Here is a 17997-nt window from a genome sequence, read left to right as displayed (position 1 = left end):
GTTTCTTAATTAGTGACCTGGCTTGAACGCAGGGTATTACTTCTCTCCGTTCTCATTTGTGCTCTCTTTGACATCTTAACCTGATGAAAAAAAAAACCATTGAGTTTGGCTATGTATAACTCCGAAATCATTTTTGGGAGTTTCTTTTATGGCCTACGTGCAACAGTTAACTTGGCTTTTTAAAAATAAATAAATAAAATAAAATTAGACCTCTTTTTAAATTGGGCAACATTTAGACGTGAAGATTTCAGCCACCTAGCATCTGCCCATCCTCGAAAAAGTATGAAAAACACGGATGTAAATAGAACGTTGATGTTCTCTAAACTGAAATCTGTTGATTTGAGGAGCTTAGAATGCATACAGTGTCTTATCTTTTCTGTGATTTACAAAATAGTGTAGACTATTCCAGGTAGTCCTTAACTTACGACCATAATTGGAACCGGGATATCCATTGCTGATCAAGACCATGGGGCTGGTGAAACAGTCATAAGTGCAAGGACCCATTAAAAGTCACGTTTTTCAACAATGTTGTAAGTCTCTGCTTGAATGATCCTAAACCAAAGACTACAATGACTTCCTCCTTGGTGCAAGTCTACTAAAACTACTTCCTGCAGATGGAAAGGTTTATATCAAGGAGAAAGACAGACTCTCTAATTAATTCTGTGGTTGGCATATGCCAGATACATATGACATATGAGAGCCCCATTTTTAATTGTATGGTTTCCGTAGTAGCTTGCTACTTTTAGCCCAATTCTTGTTTTTTTTTTTCACCCCCAGGTGGTGGAGGATGTGAAGAAACCTGGAGGATCTCCTTCACAGAACCAGGTATTTGTTTTTTTAAAATTATTTAACCTTTATTGAAATTTGAAACATTAAAATACAAATAAATTTAAAAACAACTTTTTACAAATCTCAATCTTCTTTGACAGTACTAAAATATCTTGGTTATATACATACATTTCCATACATTTCTAGTTATTCATATACATATGCATATCTATATCTGCTTATGATCTGTACATTTCTTATTCCTGTTATCTATCCATTGATGCCAATTTTTCCAAACTGTGTAATATTCCAAGTCTTCCTTGTCCTTTAATTCTAAAGTGAGTTTATCCATTTCTGCACAGTCTAAAATCTTTTGGATTACTAAACCATCTGTCAGTATAGTGACCATTTTCCAGCATTGTGCGAGTGCAAGTCTCGCTGCTGTGGTTATGTGTAAAATCAAATATTTTTTAGGGCATTTCCCCTTAATAATCCCCAAAAGAAGCAATTCTGGCTTCAATTCTATTCAGCAATGTGTAATTCTGTTTAACCGTTTTTGTATTTTAATCCAGTACTTTTTTTTTTTAACTTCCGGGCAAAGCCAGACATTTGTTGATCACCCCGCTTCTCAGATGCGTCGGGTCCCCTGACTACCCGAACTGTGCCTTATTTACAAGAAGGGCTTGCTTAGGCAGATGCCACTTCCTGTTTCACTGGTTAGAGAGGCTTTGGGGCAGAGACGACAACCCTCTGGGGAGATAAAGAAGCCCAATGAATAAATCCTTTTGCTGCTTAAATGCAGCAGGTCTTGAGACTCTGCTAACGATCTCTTGGCGCTGTCCTGAGATTTCAAGGGGAGACGTAGTTGCTTTACTGTTCAACACGCTTGGTTAGTCCAAGCCTTACCTGAGCTGGAAGCTGGGTCTGAGCAAATGGGGCTTCCTCCTCGGACCCACAAGGTTGTGGGTCAGAGAAGTTGTAGCTCAGTGGTCCCTATTCTTCCCATGGCTGGCTGCAATATTTTGTCCCCAGGATCCAAGTTTGGCTGCCAAGGAGTTAATATACTTTCCCTGCAGCACACAGGTGTATCCGGAACATGGAGGGCTCTGTGTGTATGTGTGTGTGTGAATGTGTAAATGAGGGGGGGGGGCGGAGAAGAGACCAAGGGAGGCAGTCAGTGCTGGGAACAGGGAAAGGGGGGAGTTGTGTATCTGCTTTACAGCAGTCTCTTTGTGTCCCTTGCACATCATTAGTGAGTCAAAAGCACTGAGGGGAAAATAACCTGGTGGAGCTGGAATTAACCCCGTGGCAGCTGATGGATGGCAGCAGTGGGTGGAAAAAGGATTCAGGCTTGCTTCTGCAGGTTTATGACTGGTTGTAGATGGAAGGGAGGGGGGAGGGAAAGACGGTTGCTCTTAAGAAGGAGGCTGAGAGGGTGTGTGTGTGTGTGTGTGGGATGGGGAGGGGGGGAAGCAAGGTTGGAGAAATGAGTTTACCTCATCAATCAGAGGCGCCCAGCCTTTACCCCACCCTCTTTCTTCATCTGCCACCAAATTTGGCTTCCTTGCCAGCCCACTGATGCTTGTTGGGCGTAATGAGCTGCTATAGCATGACCCAAGATTAGAGGCGTCACAGGGTTGGTTGTGTGTGTGTGGGGAGGGTGGGGGTAGAGAGGCGGTCACGCTAGTCCTGCCTTCCCTTAACATCTGTCCCTTCAACACACACACACACACACACACACACACACACACACACACACAGACACACATCCTTCTGGCTTCTCTGTTTCTGCTGTGTTCAAAGGGGCTGTGCAATCCGAAATTGGCCCCAAGAGAGATAAGAGGGTATGCTGAAGGCTTGTTTACCAGGCTGTAGGGCACAGCCAGTCTGACAAGTCCTTCCCAGCAAAATGCCCAGCTGTGCAGAGGTGTGTGTGCGCGTGTGCGCACGCATGCGTTTCTAGGGGAGATCTCGGAACCCAAGATGCCTTTGTTGGAGAATCCTCCAAGTCCAAGGTTCTGTCTTGTGTAGAGCAGGGCTCTCCAACGTTGGCAGCTTTAAGACTTGTGGACTTCAACTCCCAGAATGCCTCAGCCAGCAAAGAGGAATTCTGGGAGTTGAAGTCCACAAGTCTTAAAGATGCCAACCTTGGAGAGCCCTGTTCTAGAGTTCCAGGTGCTGGGTGCAATAAAAAAAAAAAAAGAAGGCAGATTTCATCCCCTTCCCACAGTAGTTTTGGCAACATCCCCCCAGTGCGATAATCCTTGCTTGAAAATAGGGTGGTGGTCCTTCAGTGCTTCGTGTGCGCCCACCCACCCCGCTCCTTTTTTAAGGACCCAGCTGAAATCCTAATCTGCTGTCATACTGCAGCCAACTGGGTGGCAGCTAATTGTAGTGTCCCCAGCAGCAGATTACAGTTTTAAAGCGAGGAATGAGCAGCAGGAAGAGATGAGCTCTTAAGCAACCACATCTCCTGTTTTCAGATAGGCAACTTTTCTTTTGATTATTAATATAATTAAGATGCTGGTAAGACAGAAAACACAGGAAGCGTTTGCGTGAGGTCAGAGAACCTGCTCTGGGCTGGGTGAAGAGGGGTTGAAAGGAAGGAAGAATTTGGTGGTGCTGTTACGCTTTCCTGTTGTGAGATTCCTCCTCCCCTCCCCGCTGGATTTCCCCCTGGCCTCAGGTTTCCTTTGCTCCAGTTTTTGCCCTCTTTCTCACAATCCTGCTCTCTGGGGATTGTATGTCTCATTCTGTCGGTGTAAAGGGGCTACGATGGGACTGGGATACTTCGCTCACTTTTTATACGAAAGATGCACATGAGACAATAAGTGTCACAACCTGGAGTCCACTGTTTTTAATTGTGACCATTGAGCGATCACATCTAATCACATGATTGCAAGGATCACGCTGCAATAAACGAAGACACACGCTCAATTTTTGCAGCTACTAAGATTGTTGGACGAGCAGGCACAAAAGCAGCCAGGGAAGTGATTGAAGCCTGGGAAACGAGGCCCTCATCAATCAACAGGAAGCGCAGTTTTACCCCCAGTTTATCAAGTACTTAGGAGGCTAGGGCTTGGCAGCACAAGGAAACAACAGCCAGCCATCAACTCCTCAATCTACATCTAAAAAACCACATACAACAGGCATCGTATAAATACCACACACACCACATCCTAAAGCACACAGAGAAGTTCCCTGAGGATGGCTCCAGCATGAGTGGTGACCGACACAGGCTGCATCTTGCAATATTGTCTTCCTCTGTCCTGCAAGGCATAGGGTCCTTTTTCAAGGGGAATCCTCTTACTAATGACACAGGTGCATGTTGAGACTTCCTACCAGCCTAGATCAACGTCAGATGCTGTGGGGCCCTAAATTACAGCCTTGCATTGCTGCGTTAATCTCAACGGATCCCACAAGCTCCCTACGCTTCCCTCCAGCCTCTCTATAAGGCAGCTAGCTAGCTAGCTCCGTGTAAGGATTGGTGTGCTGCAGGGGTCAGCTTCACCCTCTGTGAAAGGCCCTTTGTGTAGTGAGTACAAGCTCGGTCCTACATCCCTAGCCAGTCTTAAAAACGCGGTTCCCTAGGTTATGCCCCTGCTTCAGGACTGTTCCCCATTTGGAAAACACTTTTGTTCGGAGGCGGGGTGGGGAGTGAACTGATCTGCACCTGCATTTGTGCTGATTTCTGGATGTGAATATTCCAGCATCTTAGTAATAAGGAGGCTCTTGGCTCCCAGGACATTATGGTATTCCACACCCTTCTGGGTACATTGCCATAGCTGGGTTCCAAAACAAAGCGGGCTGTTTTGCGAAAAGAATATTTCCTTTTGAAACTTGCCGTTTTATTTATTTGCTTTAAAAAGGCCATTTCTCTCGGACTCATCCACCCTGTAAGGTTTTTTTTGGGGGGGTGGGTGGGTGGGGGGAAATACACAACAGCAAAGCTTGGCGTAATGGAACACAGTCACGGCGATAGGACCCCCCCAAAAAAAAAGCAGATGGAAATCTCCACGCATGGAAGGGATTTAGTTCTGCAATATTTCATGCTCACTATTTTCATTCCCTTCTGGGGATGGGTTGCTGGGGGACGTCCCACAAACCTTTGACATTTTTTTTGCTGAGGCACATGGAGACTGTTGAAAGCAGGAAGGGGAGCTAAGCTGATGTGCATGAATAAAAAAGAAATAGTGGAAAATAAGAATTTGCTTATATACAAAAGCATCCCCCAGCTACTGAAACAGTTTCTAATGTTCTTATGATCCTTTTCAGCTGCCTTTGTATTGTGGATCTGCTGGGCATAGACTTCATTTGCTAGTAAATGCATAAAATAGATAAACAAGTGTATTTAATACAGTATTGGTTTGTGTGGGTTTTTTTTAAAAAATACTACATTCTGACTTTAAAAGTTTTTTGCTATGATTTATTACATTTATAAGAAGTTCTCAACTTATGACAGGCCATTCAGTGAACATTCAAAGTTCTAATGGATTTACTACCTAGAGGCTACTTATGATCTGGATTCAAAGTTCTGACGGTTGGGCCTCTCTGCAGTCACTTGAGACATTTCTTGAGACACTTTGGGTGCTCACCAACCATTCCACAAATACAGCTGTTTGCAGTGTCCTGTGGTCCCATGACTGACTGCATTTTGCCCAAAACTGGCATTTATATCCTGTTTGTAGCAAAACCACGTCCATAACGAACCATCGGTTTGCTTAATGGTTGCTGCAAGAAAAGATAAAAAAATTGAGTCAGCCATATGAAGAACTTCCTTTATGATCATCACGAATTACAACTGTGACGGGAAGGCTCCATTACAGTCGCAAGTTGAGGACTACCTGTAAAACTCACCTTTTTTTAAAAAAAAGGAACGAAGTCTGTGCACATATGTCTCATCCCATTTTAGCCACCTTGCAAGATAGGTTAGACTGAGAGTTAATAATATCCATTGCCAGAACATGTGGAAATTGGAGTCTCCTGCGATCTAATCTGATATTCCAACCATCACACCTCAGGGCTTCCTGATTCTTTTTCAGAGCAGTTTTAGTTAGAAACATAAGTTGGGTTCAGTGGCTGGTGGAGTCTGGGAACTGAAGTCCATGCATCTTAAAGTGGCTAAAGTTGAGAAATGCTGGGCTACAGAGTTTGGAATTCTCTATGTTGTAGGGACCTGATTATTATCTTAGGGTACTGTATGGATCAGGCCAACAAGTTAAGGTAAAATGTGATCGAGCTGGGCTTTAGATCTGATTTGGAAAGGGTGTTTCCAAATGTACATGAAGCCCCCTGTGTTTCATCAAAGCAGCTGCATCATTTTCCAAGATCCCAGGTTTAATTGTTTGGGGATGGCATGTTATATGAATACAGGTAGTCCTTACTCAACTTACAACTGCAGTTGAGTCCAACATTTCTGTTGCTGAGACTTTTGTTAAGTGACATTAATGAGACATTTGCCTCATTTTATGACCTTTCTTGCAACAGTTGTTGAGCGAATCAGTGCCGTTTTTAACTTAAACAAAAATGGTTGTTGAGTGAATATGGCTTCCTCCTTGACTTGGCTTGTCAGAAGTTTGCAAAAGAGGATCCCATGGCCTGGGACATACTGCCAAACATCCTAAATATGAGCCAGTTGCCAAACTTCTGAATTTTGATCGCGAGCGACGGAATGCTTCAACGGTCATAAGCGCAAAATTCAGTCGTAAGTTACTTTTTCAGTGCCATTGTAACTTCAAATGGCCACTAAACGAACTAGTGTAAGTCAAGGACCACCTGTGCAGTTGGTTCCAGTTTCTAGCGCTGCACCTATTCTATGAATTGGCTCCCCCGCCCCCGGAGTTAGTCTGTTCTCCTGACTCTGTCAGGAAGGCAGCTCAAAACGAAAGCCTTCCAAGAGAATTGAATGCTCACCAATGTAGGTTTTGTATAATGTATTTCTCAAATTATTTTTCTTCCTTTTTTTTTTTTACTATGCTACCGCGGATGGTTTGATTACTTGGTGCTGGATTTGATTTGTATGCACTGAACCATTTCTGACTCCCAGAGGCTTACAACACCCAGGGTTCAGCAGCATATATATCAATCTACAACCTCGATTGACAGTTCATGGATTGTGTGAACTAGGGGTGGGATTCTACCAGTTTGCACCTATTTGCTAGAACCGGTTGTTAACATTCTAAGCAGTTCAGAGAACCGGTTGTTAGAAGAAATTACTGGCCTAATCCTGTAGGGAAGGCAGGAAGGAAACATTCTGGTGTTGCTTACAGAAACTGCCTCTCTGTTAAACCTTATTACATTCTTGGCAGGACTAGACTTCCTCTCTCAGGAACTTCTCTGGATTTTTTTTCCCCTCCTTTGCTGGTACTTTGCTTGTGTGGAGTGACCATTCAAAGTTACAATGGCACTGAAAAAAGTGACTTATGACCATTTTTCACACTTACGACTTGTAGCATCCCCACAGTCATGAGAAGCCAGGCGAGGAGATGCGTGCCTCGATGTGAGAGATGTTGAGTTGGCCACACCCAGCCAATAACATGACCACCAAGCCATGCCCACCCAGTCATATGATCACCAAGCCACGCCCACCACCTAAGCCACACCCACAGAACCAGTTGTTAAAATTTTTGAATCCCACCCTTGGGGTGAAACACTACCCCCACCCCCAGATATTATGCTATTCTTCCCTTCGGGCACTGCTTCCTGCCTGGAAAACTGCTCTTTTGAACCTCTGCACAAGTTTTGAGTGGACAAACTTGTTTGAAACATTTGCTGGAAGAGGAACGGCTTGCCGAATTCATCGCTTGATGCTCCGAGCTGTTTTTCCCTTGGAGCTGTGGTCTGAACTGGCTAACAAACTTACTTGGCAAAACAAGGACAACATCCTGTTTTCCTTAAATCGGGTTGAGTGTTCCCTCTTCCGTGCATGCGTCCCCTCAACAAGGATGCTCTTGTCCATCTGGAGTAGCCAGTTTACCGTGGTGGTCCAGGAGGGCTACTGTTACTCAGGCCATGGGGCACTTTGACCCTGTGCAAGCTTTGTCCTGCTTGTGGCAAATACACAGGGACGTAGTAGCCAATAGTTCCCTGCCTCTGCAGCTCTTTTTTGGCCTCATTCAAGTGGCCTTCATTGTTTTGCATCAATTAATTTGTTTGTCCCAAGGTGAAACAATGGGGGAGGGGTTGCACACACACACACACACACACACATATTCAGTGGGCTTGGGAGGAGGGAAGTGGGGGGTCACACTGAGTGGGTCAATTATGCAAAAAGGGGGCAGGTCCATAGGATGAGTAGTGGAGCAGCCAGCTTTTCTCTCTCTCTTTTCTTTGAGCCTTTCAGCTTTTGGAGAGGGTGGGATTCAGGGTTTTTTGTTTTTTTTTCCCCTTTCCCTTTTTCTTTTTCCTTTCTCTTGCGCTTTTATGTGATAGTGCCTTTTAGGCTTAGCGCTCCTTTCTATTTCCTGCCTCAAAATAGCAGCAAATGGCATTCAGTTGTGCAAGCTGAAGAGGCTTTCAGGGCTCAAAAAAAAAAAAAAAAAAGGCTCAGGCCACCAGTATGTGCACCCCCCCCCCCGCCTTCCTCCCTCTCTCTGCCTTTTTCATACCTTTTTCAGATGTTATATTTTTCTCCTTCAGGGATAGGAAAATGTGTGCTCTGAAGGAAAAGCCATAAGCTTTAAGAGTTGGAGCACGCCGCGCTCTTAGCTTCCACCTTGGGGCAGTAGAAACAGGTATATTGTATCTCTTTCTTTAATCCTCCCTATATTTCATTTCCTGCCTTCCCTCCGGAGAGCAGAGGGGCTCTTTTTAAAACCCCTTCAACAGCCCTGTAAGGTAGTTTCAGCTGCCTCTGTGTTTAGATCAGGGGGACGTAATAGTTGTATATCTGTGTGTGTGTGTGTGTGTGTGTGTGTGTGTGTGTGTGTATCAGTGAAGATCTTCCTTTGACTAGGATGCTGGAATTCGAATCAAATGAATGGACGGGCCAGAACTACCCTACATTTGTTTACGTTAAAATGCCCTTCATTCCCCCTATTGTTCCCCATGTATTTAACTATATTTTTGTGTCTTGTGTCACGTCAAATTCTGCAATTCAGCCACAGCTTTTTAAAGGGTTCCATGTGTTATTCCTGAAGTTTTGGGGGCAACGGGTTGGCCTGAGGCTTCAGTTTCTGCACAGCCCTAGTTTAATTTGGCCCATCTGGGTGGCAGGATTTAGCGCTCAAGCCTTTGGCTGATCTAAAAAGCCAAGCAGGTTTGGGCTTGGTTAAAATTTGGCTGGGAGATGTAAGGAGATGATTAGGCTGAGCCTGAGGGTGGAGTCAAGTGCCTATCGGTCTGGAGCAGTGGTGGGATTCAATTTTTTTTACTACCGGTTCTGTGGGCGTGGCTTGGCAGGCATGGCAGGGGAAGGATACTGTAAAATCTCCATTCCCTCCCCACCCCACTAACCTACTTTCCAGCTCCGTTCTCCTGTGCAGGGCAACAAAAGAAGACCCAGCCAATCAGCTGGGACTCGGTGGCGGGGCCAGTCAGAGGTGGTAATTTGCCGGTTCTCCAAACTACTCAAAATTTCCTCTACCGGTTCTCCAGAACCGGTCAGAACCTGCTGAATACCCACCTCTGGTCTGGAGTCCCTATGCCCCCTTGAAGTAGTGGTGAGATTCAGCCAGTTCACCACCACTTCGGGACAACCGGTTGTGAACTTTCTGAGCAGTTTGGTGAACTGGTTGCTGGAAGAAATCATTAGGGCAGAGAACCGGTTGTTAAATTATTTGAACCTCACCGCTGCCTTGGAAGTCCCTCCGGAATTATCCAGGCCAATTTGCCTTGAATGTCAGTAGATCAGATTCCTGTGTAGAATAAAATAAATCATAGTGCTTTTTAACTAGAGGTAGTCCTGGATTTACAGCCACTCGTTTAGTGACCATTTGAAGTCACTTGGGGGGGACGGGGACTGGATTGTTTTTCCACACTTACCACCATTGCAGCACGTGATCAAAATTCAGACGCTTGGCAGCTGGCTCCTGTTAATGACGGTTGCAGTGTCCCGGGGGTCAAGCGACCACCTGACCAGCAAAGCCAATGGGGAAAGCCAGATTCACTTAACAGTCGTGTGAGGAGCTTGACCACTGCAGGTGATTCACTTAAATAACTGTGGAAAGAAAGGTCGTAAAAAATAGGGCCCAACTGACCCCGGTCTTGCTAAGCAAGAGAAATGCGGGACTCCACTGTGCTTGTAAATCAAAGGACGGCCTGTGTATCACGGTTCCTGGTTTCTTGCACCCGACAGGAAAGCATTAAAGAATGCAGGACTGTCGACTAGGCTGAGAAGTAAAACTTGACTTGAAGTTGACTTGACTTACTTTTTAAGTCTAAATCAAGACTGCTAAGTGCTTCCCTTAGGAGTCTCCAACCTTGGTAACTTTAAGACTTGTGGACTTCAGCTGCCAAAATTCCTCAGCCAGCAAAGCTGGCTGAGGAATTTTGGGAGCTGAAGTCCACAAGTCTTAAAGTTACCAAAGTTGGAGACCTTGGTGGCTGAGGAATTCTGGGAGCGAAGTCCACAAGTCTTAAAAGTGGCCAAGGTTGGAGACCCCTGCCTTAAAAGACAGGTGGCCTGAACCTGGATCTTCCAGCCCTTGAGGACTCTTATATTCTGAAGACAGCATGTCAGCTAAGTACAAATCTGGACAGGATTTGGAACCTGCAGCTGGCCATCTCATGTCCTCTTGGTTTGTCTTCCTCTGCCCTTTGCCATTTAAGGCTTTGCAGAGATGACCATAGGTTGACAGTCTTTACTAGTGAGGTCTCGAAAAAGAGTGGACAGCTGTGGAAGAGGGCAGACCGTTACGTTACTGATGGGTTGCGTCAAGGAGAGAATCTCGGCAGGTGCAACTTGCTATGTTCACAGAAGGATAAAGAGCGTAAGGCAAGTTGCAGCTGCTCCTATCCTTCCTTTCGTGAGACTGGAAGCCGTCCGTATCCCCATCCTCTGTGGCATCCCTTCCCCCTTACGCACTGCCCAGATGTATTGGATTGCAGCTCCTGGATTGAGGAGAGGCACTCTGTTGCATCTGGTCAACCTGATATTCCATCAACCCAAGATGACAGATAGATGAAACCAACCATTGCCCACCTGCATTGACTCAGCTCTGCCCTACTCAAGGTTCCTTTGAACCAGGCATGTCCAACCCATAGAACGAGGGTTGCATGCAGCCTTTGATAACTAGTAAGGTGGCCCCAGAAGATTGTAAACTTTTAACAGTATGATGGGATTTATATACATTAACTATATTACATATAGCAATAGCAATAAGACTTATATACCGCTTTATAGTGCTTTACAGGCTTTTCAAAGCAGTTTACAGAGTCAACATATTGCCCCCAACAATCTGGGTCCACATTTTACCCACCTCAGAAGAGTGGAAGGCTGAGTCAACCTTGAGCCTGATGGGATTTGAACTGCCAAAATGCAGCCAGCCAATAGTTAGCAGAATTTCTCTTCAGCCCAGCTCAGGAAAGCCAAAAGGTTGGACACCCATGCTTTAAACCAAGACTTGAGGGACATGAAGAACAGCTGGGAATGGGTGATTACAAAACTGAAGAGCTACCATGAAGCTACCACAGGTCTATGCTGTAGAACTGGGTCTCCAAACTTGGCAACTTAAGACTTGTGGACTTCAGCTCTCAGAGTTGCCAGCATGGCTGGCTTGAGGAATTCTGGGAGTTGAAGTCCACAAGTCTTCAAGTTTGGAGATCCCCGCAGTAGAACCTGGAAAGAGGCTTAATTTTAACCCCAGGATGGCCAAGCAAGCCATCTCTTGGGTTCCTGGGCAAGAAAGTGACTGAATTCACTTGAAATAGAAATATCTCAAGTGTAACGTGAATATACCCAAACCATCATCAGAATGTAGATTTGATGGCCACCAAATGTGGTCACAATCCTCAATTCAGATGGTTTCAAGAAGAGGTTTGGGTAAATGCGTGTAGGATCAGACTCCTAATGATTGCTAGTTCTGAATCATGGCAGCACACTTTAAGCTGGGTGGACATTGGGCAGGAAACTGGGTGGACAATGGAGAAAAACCATCATCTTCTCTCTCTCCCCCCCTCCCCCCATGTTTGTGGCTGGCCAGTGGACTAAACATTGGTCTTGTCCCCATCAAAGATAGACCTAGCGGCAAGATTGTTGTTGTTGTGTAAGGTCTGAAGTGGTGCTGACTTGCTTGTGCTTGTTGACTGGACAAGACATGATGCATTTTGCTCAGTTGGCAGGTCATCCCAGGTACAAAATCATTTTATTGGGCTGCAGGTGCTCTAGAACAAGGGTCTCTCCAACCTTGGCCACTTTAAGACTTTGCTGGCTGGGGAATTTTGGGAGTTGAAGTCCACAAGTCCACAAGTGACCTAGGTTGGAGACCCCTGTTCTAGAGTGACCCTGTCCGTGCAATGCCAACATCCCTCATCAAAGGTAAACGTTCCTCTCGCACATGGGTGCTAGTCATTTCTGGCTGTAGGGGGCGGTGCTCATCTTCATTACAAGGCCCGCGCTGTCTGAAGACCTCTCCATGGTCAAGTGGCCGGCATGACTAAACACCAAAGGCGCACGGAACGCTGTTCCCTTCCCACCAAAGGGGTCCCTATTTTTCTACTTGCATTTTTTTACATGCTTTCGAACTGCTAGGTTGACAGAAGCTGGGAGAAGGAACGGGAGCTCACTCCGATATACGGCGCTAGGGATTCGAACCACCCAACTGCCGACCTTTCTGATCGATAATAAGAGGGATGAAATTAGTGCCCTCCTTCCCGCCTCCGGCCTCTTTGCTCCCTTGCTTCCGAGCAATGAATTTGGGAAAGGAAGGATTCATCCTGTGGTCTGCTTGTGACCCCGTTGCCTTGCGACGAGCGCCCTGCCCTGATGTTTTATTCTCTTCCATTCTGGCATGCCTTGCTAGAGTTGGCCTCTCCCAGGACAGGAAGACGAATGAATTCCATTACGGGATCGTGATTTTATGCCACGTGTCAGGGAGTCTGAGATTAACTTGCTCACCAATCTGTGACAAAGCCAGATACACACATGCGCGCAACCCCCTTCAGCTGCCCCTGCCATCCCCAATGCCTTGGCGCACCGTTTCACACAGGCAGGACCCGGTTGCTGTTTGTAGGAGTTGTGGCTTGCCCTTTTTTGAGAATCTGGGCTAGGAAGTTTTTTTTATTTTCTCCTCCTAATGCCACTTCCATGCATAGACAGAGGGGCAAATTAGCTCTTCCCTGAGTGCCCTCCATATGGGTTGAACCAGTGATGGGATTCCATTTTTTTTTTACTATCGGTTCTGTGGGCGTGGCTTGGTGGGCGTGGCAGGGGAAGGATACTGCAAAATCCCCATTCCCTCCCCACCCCACTAACCTGCTTTCCAGCTCTGTTCTCCTGTGCAGGGCAACCAAAGGAGACCCAGATGATCATCTGGGACTCGGGAGGCAGAGAATAGATGGGGTTGGCGGGGCCAGTCAGAGGTGGCATTCGTCAGTTCTCCGAACTACTCAAAATTTCCGCTACTGGTTCTCCAGAACTGGTCAGAACTGGCTGAATGCCACCTCTGGTTGCACCCACATTCTGGCTGAGCCTTCGGGCCAGGCCAGTCAACCACCAGATTTTTCACTGCTTGCTTGTTTTGAATATATACCTCCTTTAATGTACAGCAGAGTAAAAGTGTAGAACAGAACAGAAAACTGGCTACAAAACATCCTGAAGTACACGAGAGTCAATTTGGTGGGGTGGTTGAGGCACCAGGCTAAAAACCAGGCGACCAGGAGCTCTAGCGCTACCTTGGGAAAAAGGGGCTAGCTGGGTGACCTTGAGCCAGTCACGTTCTCTCAGCCCTAGGAAGGAGGCAACGGCAAACCACTTCTGAAAAAACCCTGTCAAGAAAACTGCAGAAATTTGTCCAAGCAGCCTCTGAAAATCAGACATAAACGAATGAAAGGAAAAAAAACATATTATTTTAAATAGCAAGTTTCTAGTCCTCAGTACTAGAAAATTTGTACAGATTCTTCTTTTGTGCCCCTTAAAGGAAAGTTGAGGTTCCCAGTGTTTGAAGTAAGATAAAAGCCACATTTTTTATTTTATTTAACTGTTTATGTATATCCTACCTTTATTATTTTTTTACAAATAACTCAAGGTGGTGAACATCAGCACACCTTCCTGCTCCTATTTTGCCCAGAACAACAACCCTATGAAGCGGGTTAGGTTGAGAGGGAGTGACTGGCTCAAAATCACCCAACTGGGTTTCATGGCTAAGGCAGGACTTGAACTCAGTCCTTTCTTTCTTTTTAGCCTAGTGTCTTAACCGCTACACCAAACTGGTACTTAAGTGTCTAGTGGGACTCCTTCCCCTCTTTTGGAAAAAAAAATAAACGTTATAAAATCTTTATTTTTTTCCCCCCTCAATTTGTGTAACTATTTCTGTTTGCTAATTTTAACTTCGCTCGGAACCTCCCTAACACCTCTGTAACTTTGATCTCTCTCGGGGTTTTCTTTTCTTTTTTTCTTCTTTAGATAGGCGATGGGAGGGAGGGGGCTGTGAGAACAGTTTTCTCAGTAAATCCTATTGCAGGATATAGAAGATTAAGTTGCAGAAAATGCACCGGGTCCTTAATAGCATTTTTTTTTAAAAAAAAGCTTGCTCTTTCTGAGTATATTATAATGACATCGCTACTAGAGATTAGCCTGGAGAGGCAGGCACTATCCCACCCTTCCTTTTTGCGGGTGGGTGGGTGGGGGAATGGGGGAAGCAAAAGAGATTCTTATTTGATCTGGGAAGTCTCATAAATAACAACAATAGCCACCCACTTAGCTTGAGGGAACTGGCAAACAGGCTGGAAAAAAAAGAGGGCTGGAGATCCGTGGGGCTAGCTGTCAGAAGCCTGGTCTCCTGCCCTTGTGGACAAAGTCCAGATGTGCTCCGTTGCAAACAGGCAAAAGGTGACTGGGTTGCATTGAGACAATGTGAGAGCCTGCCTCCAGCCATCTCGCTCTTGTGTGTGTGGTTCTAGGGCAAGGGTCTTCAAACTTGGCAAATTGAATACTTGTGGACTTCAACTCCCAGAATTCCTGAGCTAACATGACTGGAGGAGGAATTTTGGGAGTTGAAGTCCACAAGTCTTAAAGCTGCCAAGTTTGGAGACCCCTGCTCTAGGGGAACCGATCCCTGGGATGGAACTCATTGGCCCAGCCTAACTCTCCACAGCAACACACTACAGATAGCAATAGCAGATGAACAGAGTTGGAAGGGACTTAGTCATCTAGGGTTGTCTAGTCCAACATCCCCATCCCCACCCAAGCAGGAGACCCTACACCAGGGGTCTTCAAACTTGACAGCTTTAAGCCTTGTGGACTTCAACTCCCAGGATTCCTCCTCCAGTCATGTTAGCTCAGGAATTCTGGGAGTTGAAGTCCACAAGTCTTAAACTTGCCAAGTTTGAAGACCCTTGCCCTACACCATTTTTGACAGATGGCCATCTAATCTCTTCTTGAAAGCCTCCAGTGATGAAGCCCCCACAACTTCTGAAGGCAACTTCTGTTCCATGGGTTGATTGCTCTCCCTGTCACAAAATTTCTCTTTATTTCTAGGTTGAATCTCTCTCCTTGTTCAGTTTCCATCCACTATTCCTTGCCTGGCCTTCAGGTGCCTTGACAACCAATAGCACTTATATACCGCTTCACGGTGCTTTTACAGGCCTCCCTAAGTGCTTTACAGAGTCAGCCTATTGCCCCCACAACAATCCGGGTCCTCATTTTAACCGACCTCGGAAGGAGGGAAGGCTGAGTCAACCAACCTTGAGCCGGTCAGGATCAAACTGCCGGCAGTCGGCAGATGTTTGAGGTCTTCATCTCCCCCAGTTTAAATGCTGAGCGGCTTTAGGTGAGCCTGCCTTGCTGGCCCCATAGAGAAAATGCCCTCCACCCCATGGGACCAGATGGAAAGATTCCATGCTTTGGGGGCGGGGTGGGGGGAGAGGGAGGAGGGAGAGGGCAGGAGGAGGACAAAGAGAACAGCCTGCATTGGCTTAGTTCAGTCCTTTGCTTAGGACAGCAAGAAGCCGGGTGGCGTCATTCTGTTGCTGAGCTGATTTAAGCAAAGATGCCAAGGCAGGTTCAGTGGAACATGATTATTTGAAGAAAGAGTTTTTGAATGCCAGAGAGGAGTGGAGGAGGCAGGAGTGGGGGTGCAGGGGGCAGTTTGCCAGGTTGCCATTTTGGCTTCGGCTGTGTGGAACCAGCAGCCTCTTCCGCGCTCCCTTTAGGCATCTGTGAAACAACCCAGATATGTAGGGAAGGGAAGGAGCGTCTGGGGAATGGGTGTGTGCGCACAAAGCAGATGCCTGCAGAAGAGAGAAGGATATGGGTGGGTGTTGCAGCTGACCCTCCTGGGGCAAACCACAAGCTTTTTCCCTCCCCCTCCTCCTTTGTTCTGTTCTGGGATGCAGGCATCTGGATGTGCTTTGGGGGTGACTGGCTGAGGCAGCGGGGAAGCTGAGGCAGCTAAAAGCTCAAGCAAGCCCTTCGCAAAGCGTGAATGGGGCTCTCCGGGGCTCCAGTTTCTGAATCCTGGATGGTGTGGGGGAGGAGAGAGAGGAGTGGGATTGGGGTGTTCCTGGATGCTGGCAGAGGCTGGCCGGCGCTGGAATGTGCTTGCAAAGGAGTGGGGCGTTTGGCTTTGCTCGCACAGCCTATGGGGAGGATTGGGACAATGGAATAAGTTGGTTTTGTTCTTTTTCTGATCTTTCGCTTTCCATGACTAGCCCTGTTGCTCCACACACAGGTGGGTTTCACACATTGCATAACCACCATCGTGCTGGACAATGGATGCCAGCTTCACGGGAACCTGGGCAGTTCTGCTTCCTAACCAGAAAAGTTTATGGCTTAGTGTAACAAGTGCGCCCTGTTACAGTCTTGGACTTGGCCGTAATATTAGCAAAGAAGTACAGGCACCCTGTTTAGGGTTCAAAGGCTGGGAAGGAGTTGCTTTTACTCATGAACTGAGAGGTGGGGGGCCTGTGTCTTGGAAATATTTTGTTGTGGTTGTTTCCAGTTAGTTGTGCTTGCCAAGAGTTTGGTGGGTTTTTTTTCAAAGAAGACCCAAACAATAGATATAGAATATAGATCTAGAAGAAGATATAGAATAACAGAGTTGGAAGGGACCTTGGAGGTCTAGTCCAATCCCCTGCCTAGACAGGAAACCCTACACCACTTCAGACAAATGGTTATCCCAACATCTTTTAAAAAACTTCCAGTGTTGGAGCATTCACAACTTCAAGTTGTTCCACTGGTTAATTGTTCTCTCAGTCAGGAAATTTCTCCTTAGTTCTAAGTTGCTTCTCTCCTTGATTAGTCTCCACCCATTGCTTCTTGTCCTGCCCTCGGGTGCTTTGGAGAATAGCTTGACCTCCCCTCGTCTTTGTTTGTATCCCACTCCCAAATTGTGCGGAGATTTTGTTTTGCCAAACAACATAGTTATATAATAACAGGAACAATTTTTTTCCAATCCCACCTTCCAATTTGCTTAGCTGACTTCAGAATAACCTGTTTCCCTAAGCATTCTGAGGTGAGAAGCCAAGGAAATGAAATTAGCTAACCACGCTGAGCTGTGGGCCTGGTTTTACTCGATCCAAATCCAGGACTTAGAGGTGGGGGGGAAATGCTCGCTTGACCATGTCTCCTGACGCTGTAATTATAGAGAACACGCTTCTGCCCCCTTTTAAGAGAAGTTCTGTGCGTCCTTCATATTTCTACAATGATAAGGATTAGATGCCTGTCATGTCTGAAGAAATATTTAAGAATCCAAATATTTTTGGATGTAGAAGAAAGTCAACTTGCAGCAAAAGAGTTGAATAATATTTGCACAGCCAGGGCTTGGTCTGGTCTGGTTGCCAATCAACCATGCTAGGAGTATGTCATTATAAAACGACTTTTTCCAGGCCCTGTTTACCCAGGAGAGGACTAGGAGAAACTCAACATGCCTTTTTTTTCTTTTCTTTCTTTGAGATAGAGGAGGGAAGAATCATCTAGAATTCCCAGCCCAGCCTGGAAGTTGCAGACACAATACGTGGAGACGGTGCCAGGTTGGGGAACGCCGGGGTAGGGGAAAGGAAGAGAAAATGCCCAGATCTGTTTAAGGGGTGGAAACTAGATTGCCGGGCGCCTGGCTTCTTCTGAAAGGACAG

General features: G+C 46.2%; 1 protein-coding gene across 4 annotated transcripts in view; it reads left to right on the top strand.

Moving 5' to 3' along the window:
* The window catches only part of AHDC1 (AT-hook DNA binding motif containing 1), a 261817-nt gene that overhangs the window by 51580 nt on the left and 192240 nt on the right, over window positions 1–17997 (top strand). For all 4 annotated transcript variants that reach the window (XR_015744779.1, XR_015744778.1, XR_015744780.1 and 1 more), the window contains exon 2: window positions 778–825. Coding sequence is in view for 1 of the 4 variants with exons in the window: in XM_087939720.1 (XP_087795846.1) it covers window positions 778–825 (48 nt within the window). In the remaining 3 variants the exon portion in view is untranslated. The remainder of the gene's footprint in view (window positions 1–777; window positions 826–17997) is intronic.

Source organism: Pseudonaja textilis, chromosome 10 (genome assembly GCF_049901715.1).
Source record: "Pseudonaja textilis isolate UNSWEBS1 chromosome 10, rPseTex1.2, whole genome shotgun sequence".
Taxonomy (NCBI): domain Eukaryota; kingdom Metazoa; phylum Chordata; class Lepidosauria; order Squamata; family Elapidae; genus Pseudonaja; species Pseudonaja textilis.
Note: the sequence above shows the minus strand (reverse complement) of the source record. Positions and strands in the feature narration are given on the sequence as shown.